This window comes from Populus euphratica, unplaced genomic scaffold, assembly GCF_000495115.2.
Source record: "Populus euphratica unplaced genomic scaffold, PopEup_1.0 scaffold2073.1, whole genome shotgun sequence".
Lineage (NCBI taxonomy): Eukaryota > Viridiplantae > Streptophyta > Magnoliopsida > Malpighiales > Salicaceae > Populus > Populus euphratica.
Genome location: NW_011501976.1, coordinates 13,648 through 19,889, shown reverse-complemented (window position 1 = coordinate 19,889; position 6,242 = coordinate 13,648). Strand labels below are relative to the sequence as shown.

The 6,242-nt window shown below is 31.5% G+C and overlaps 1 protein-coding gene and 1 long non-coding RNA gene across 2 annotated transcripts; both read right to left on the bottom strand.

Annotated features, from left to right (window-relative positions):
• Positions 1-419, bottom strand: LOC105118690 (uncharacterized). The gene is made up of 3 exons (XR_841006.1): positions 394-419; positions 131-295; positions 1-34 (listed from the first exon to the last, which is right to left on the bottom strand). It is a non-coding gene; the product is annotated as an uncharacterized LOC105118690 (long non-coding RNA).
• Positions 420-2,492: 2,073 nt separating this feature from the next.
• On the bottom strand, positions 2,493-4,540 carry LOC105118691 (alcohol-forming fatty acyl-CoA reductase-like). The gene is made up of 6 exons (XM_011016699.1): positions 4,349-4,540; positions 4,212-4,268; positions 3,473-3,515; positions 3,210-3,374; positions 3,005-3,086; positions 2,493-2,920 (listed from the first exon to the last, which is right to left on the bottom strand). Exons 1-6 carry the CDS (start codon positions 4,476-4,478, stop codon positions 2,642-2,644), a joined length of 756 nt encoding a protein of 251 aa, XP_011015001.1. The 5' UTR covers positions 4,479-4,540; the 3' UTR covers positions 2,493-2,641.
• Between the last annotated feature and the right edge of the window lie 1,702 nt (positions 4,541-6,242).

The window sequence follows — 6,242 nt, the reverse complement described above, 5'->3', positions numbered from 1 at the left end:
TTTGCCATAGGCACCAGCTACACCATCAATGGTCCTGTGTTATTGGGACAAAAATTGAGATTCGAAAATTAATTAAGAACCATGCATGCTTACACCATGATGCGCATGCAGATATGCAGTAGCAGATTACCTTACACCTTCAATCCAACCGGGAAACGGCTCCTGGTAAGTACTTGTTACCATAGTAGGGCGGATAATGACTAGAGGTACTGTATCTCTATTATCATGGACTAGGAGCATCTCTCCCATTGCCTTGGTAAATACGTAAGTGTTTGGCCATCCAAACATCCTGGCCCTGTAATTAATCACGATCAAGGGAAAATACATCATGTCAGGCAAAGAAGTATAGATGTCTTAAACGAAAATTGTCACAATTTATTTAGATATTACTACCGTTTAGAGCCATAATACTTCATGTAGAGTTATCAAAAACATCTGAGGCCCTATAAACAATTCAAGGTCAATGGTCCCTATCACCTGTCTAGGGGAACCATCATATGCTCTAGCTGTCATAGTACTTGGCCTCATATGAGTAGTATCAATTGGCATCTCATCTAGCATATGCCTTGGTAGCATATTCAAAGCTAAACCATTATCCACAAGCACTTTGCCGATCAGACAGTCCTTATATTTCACAGTGATATACAAAGGCTTGTTATGCCTAGTCCCTTCCGGGTCTAGCTCATCTTCAGTGAAGTATAAGTAATTGGAGGCTTGAATTCTTACAAAACTCAATTCTTAGCAATTCTTACAAGTACATTTTTAGCAATTCTTACAAAACTCAATGATTGGTACTTAAAAGTACATTTTTATAAAGGTTTTATATCATTATTTTGCACTTAAAGTATCAATAACTCCTTAACTAAATCATGCTTTATAATATTATTTCTAATACTATAAGATACCTTTAATTTATAGTAAATATTCATCTTAAATGTAGGCTTATGATATAAATCAAGGGATTGATAGATGAGTTTAACTACTAAAATTAAGAAGACAAAGAGAGTGCTAAGATTAGAAAAGAGATATTGGTTTAGTCGAAACTGAAATACCATTCATTTATTGGATCATAGCTGGAGTTGTAGAACTTAGATTTAGGTTTGCTCTATATGAATAGAAAGATAAGATATAGGCATAAAACTTTCATGAAAAGTCCAAATTCAAAAAATACCTTTTCCAAGTTCAAATTATAGCAACAACGGAGAAATCTAAATCTGTCCTACAGCTCAGATATTGTTCAGTATTTAGCCTATATCTCGAGTTCTAGAAGTCCAAATATATCTATTTTTTTTGTTGGAAAGTTGGGATAATTTTCTAGAACTCATAAGACAATCTATTCAAATTCTGAAGTTAGTAATGATGTTTTGTTGAGACAATAAGATAAGGATTGTCACCAAGTCAAGATGTGGCCACCCACTCAACAATTAGTCAACAAATCAATAGTTTAAAATTTTTGCCTATAAAATAAGGTATTTGTTATTCATTTAGGTATCTTGATTTTTAGATAAATATCATATTCTTGCTCTCTCTTTATATTTTTGTAATGCTTAAGTTTTGCTTATAGTAATCTTTTGTTTATGTTTGTCATTTCCTTTCCTATACTTAGTTAACTTATATCTTATTTATATTCTTATCTTGTTTATTTATGTTTTTCTTTTTCATTATATTTAGTTAAATTTATTATGTCAAGGTGAAAAGGTTACACTAATACTGTAAAAATAAGTATAGTATAAACTTAACATGGACCTTAATGTTTGATACTAATATCTTTTGTATTTGTTATCTTGTTCACTTTTAATACTTTACTTGTTAAATGGTTGATCTAGATTTATATCATATAACATCTAGTACAATAAATACTTAGCACTTTCATAACCTAACCGTATAGTATAACCGACACATGTGTTATGAAATAAATTTTATTTGTTATTAACATAAGTTATAATAATGAATACCAGAGAACATTTACAGGTATTAGCTTTATTCGAATAAGATAACTAATGGAATTATGTTAACAATTTATAATGTGATTGGAACCTCCTTTGTATATGGTTTCTAGTTGAGTAATAAAAAGAGTTTATATTATACTTGTTTAAAATACCATTAGTGGATCCTCTAATCTTGACAATTATTTTATCATTATTTAATCCTCATATTAATCTAACATTACAAAATCCTCTTTAACTTATTATTATTGTTGTTATTATTATTATTATATATTTAATTTTTTTATGATTCAACCTTAATTTTATTGGATTATTTATTATTTCAATATTTTTACATTTGAAAAAAAAATATTGATATTTTCATTGTGTCAATCAATAAGATAGGAGTAATTAATAAGGAATGTGACTTTGCTTTCATACGCAGATGTCTTCTTTTCTTATATTCAAATAATTTAGTAAAAATAGGTTTTCATTAAATAACTAGTTATTTTTTATCCACAAGGACACTTTTCGTGCAACTATCATGACATCACATCCTCTTTTTGAACGATGGACCTATGATGATGCAGGTGATGTGTGAACAATATGAACCATAGAAATAGACTAAATTTTGATGGACATAACGAAATGTGAAAATAAAGTAATGCCAAAGAATTGGAAATTGAGACGCAGCTGAACTAAATTAGCTATGTTGATCAAACCTTTAATGGCAACGAATAACAAATCGCCGTGTATATACGGAAACTAGCCATGGAGCTGAAAGCTGTAAACTCGCCAACCTTTATTGGCTTTCCATCTTTGTCAATCAACGGATTTTGAACGAAGTACCGCATGCTTAGTTCTTGAAAATTTGAGAATTTGAACGGATTTCTCAATGAAGATCCTACATGATAAATGATTTCTGAAGTAGTGGATCGGTTTGCACATTCCACCATGGCCATTATAAGAGCATTGATTACCATGTCAGCTGGTATCTGCATCATTTCCAGGACATTTTCAGTTTTGGCATGCTTATATATATAAAAACTAATGAAAGAACGAAGCGGGTATTAGCTAACCACGTCGACTGTTAACTTTGGATTGAACGTTAAGTGTTTCAAATTCCCTTTAGCATAGCCAACAGCGACACCATCAATGGTCCTGCTTTATGGGGACAAAAATTGAGATTCGAAAATTAATTAAGAACGGATTACCTTGCACCATCAATGGTCCTGTGTTATGCTTACACCATGATGCGCGTGCAGATATTCAGTAGCAGATTACCTTACACCTTCAATCCAACCGGGAAACGGCTCCTGGTAAGTACTTGTTACCATAGTAGGGCGGATAATGACTAGAGGTACTGTATCTCTACTATAATGGACTAGGAGCATCTCTCCCATTGCCTTGGTAAATACGTAAGTGTTTGGCCATCCAAACATCCTGGCCCTGTAATTAATCACGATCAAGGGAAAATACATCATGTCAGGCAAAGAAGTATAGATGTCTTAAACGAAAATTGTCACCATTTAATTAGATATTACTACCGTTTAGAGCCATAATCCTTCATGTAAGATGTGATCGCACTCTCTTTATATTTACAAATTACAAGGAAAAAAGAAAAAGAAAAAAAAATGAAAAAGTAATTGTTTACAAACTTAAATTGACATTTACTAGTCTTTTAGGCATAGTGTGAAATCATTTCAAATGTTTAAAGTAGGGTAGTTATAGTTATTATAAGTGAGGTTGTTATTGAGATAGCTTTTATATTTGTGATTTACAATGTGACCACGAATTATTATTTTATCCTTACATCGTTGGATCCGAAACTCCTAGTTCAAGAGATCAAATAAAAAATTTGATGCAAGCACAGATCGGAGATGAAATTGACGCCGATATTTTATATACATTGTAAGAGAAATTGGTCCCATGAAGACGACACTTTTGCCTTGGCCGGGCGAAAATGAACACATAACACCGACGTGATGAGTTGTTTGATGCAAAGCAAAACTCCAGTTGTGACGCTGTGGACATACAGTAGCCATCATAAAGGAAAACGTAGGATGCTCCTATAGGATTGAATTTTCTCTAGTTGATTGTTTTTGGTATCTGCTTCTGATGAAGTCTTGCACTTTAAAATCTGTAAAATATTCTTTTTAATAAAAAGAATTAATGATATGAAATGACGAGATTTAATAATATATTTTGTAATAAAATCATATATAAAGAATCAAAATTTAATTAAGCAATAAGGTCAAATTCAATGAATATATGAAGTCTGAATACCAAATCCCATAAGCTTCTTCACTTTGGGTTGAACCCTCAATATCTTCTCCACGAAAACTGCCAACGTTAGAAAACAACATTGTTAATGGATTGATTCTGTCACAGCACATCACTACAAAAATTAAAGGAACGAAATCATAAATTCGTAAGTCTTGAGGAAATAAATTTCTTTTGAGAGGGGACAATACTCTTCGCAAGAAATCCAGCTGCACCAATGACCAAAATGGACTTGTTGTTCAGGAACTCGGTTATACTTCCCAGCTCCATTGAAGAAAATATTTTCCTACCTTTATTAAATTTTTGGATGAATTAAAAACAGCATCTCGGAGGATATATATATATATAACCACAACTTCAGAGGACAGTGGTTGTTTGCAAACTTAAATTGACATTTACTAGTCTTTTAGGTACGGTGTGATAAATCATTTAAAATGTTTAAAGCAGGGTAGTTAGCATGGACCAGATGTGATGACAATTCAGGAGATAAGTTGTGGGGAAAACGATTGTGGACTTAGACACGTGCAATTCGTTTCTTTCACCCTAGCCCCGGGCAAAAAGCTGCATGTGAGTCTAAACACTAGCGACTGCCGACATATATAGAAAGTGGCTTGCAACTCCTTTCTTTTGCATTCATCGTGTGGGGTCTTCTGCTCGCTGGCTGGATACACATCAAAGCTTTAAAAATGACATAACTTCTGTTAAAAAAAACGTGAGGAGATAAATCTAACCCCATCTAAAAAAATTATTAATGATGAATGTAATGGCCTATATAAATCGCTAGAAGACAAGTGGAACTTGTTATTTTTAAACTATTTATATAATTTATTTTATTGATTGTTGATTTTTTTTTAATATTTTTGGGTTTATTTCCTTGAGATTTTGTTAATAGTATTAATAATATCATCATCAAAGTTTATCATACTTCTAAGAGTGTCATTATCGAAACTTCAATGTCTTTAAGATCTCTTTTTTTTTTCTTCTTCTTTATATTTACAAATTACAATGAAAAAAGAAGAGGAAATATAAACAAAGAATGAAAAAAAAGTGGTTGTTTGCAAACTTAAATTGACATTTATTGGTGTTTTAGGCACAGTGTAACAAATCATTTGAAATGTTTAAAGCAGGGTAGTTATTCTGAGTGTGATTGTTATTGAGATAGTTTTTATGTTTGTGATTTGAAGTGTGACCACTAATTATTATTTTATTCTTATATCATTAGATCCCAAACTCCTAGCTCAAGAGATCAAATAAAAAATTTGATGCTAGTAAAGATCGGAGATGGAATTGACGCCTATATTTTACATACATTATAAGAGAAATTGATCCCATGAAGACGACACTTTTGCCTTGGCCAGGAGAAAATGAACACATAACACCGACGTGATGAGTTGTTTGATGCAGAGCAAAACTCCAATTGTAACGTTGTGGACATACAGTAGCCATCATAAAAGATGCTCCCATAGGATTGAATTTTCTCTAGTTGATTGGTCTTGGCATCTGCTTCTGATGAAGTCTTGCACTTTAGAAGCCGTAAAATATTCTTTTTAATAAAAAGAATTAAAGATATAAAATGACGAGATTTAACAATCTATTTTGCAATAAAATCATATATAAAGAATCAAAATTTAATTAAGCAACAAGGCCAAATTCAATGAATATATGAAGTCTGAATACCAAATCCCATAAACTTGCTGATCACCATGAATTATTATTTTACCCTTATATCATTGGGTCCCAAACTAAATAGCTCAAAAGATCAAATAAAAAGAAATTGATGTAAGGAAAGATCAGAGATGGAGTGTGATCGTTATTAAGATAGCTTTTGTATCTGTGATTTAAAAAAAATTATTTTATAAAAATTATTTTTAGTTAAGATTGGTATAATATTTATATATGTTTGGTTAAAACTATGGTTAAAATTGAGGTTGAACAAAAAATAGTTTAATGTGCTTGGTTGTGGTTGAAATTATTTTATAAAATTATTATATATATTTTGATGTGAAACAAAACTATTTGTGGTTAGTGGTGGAG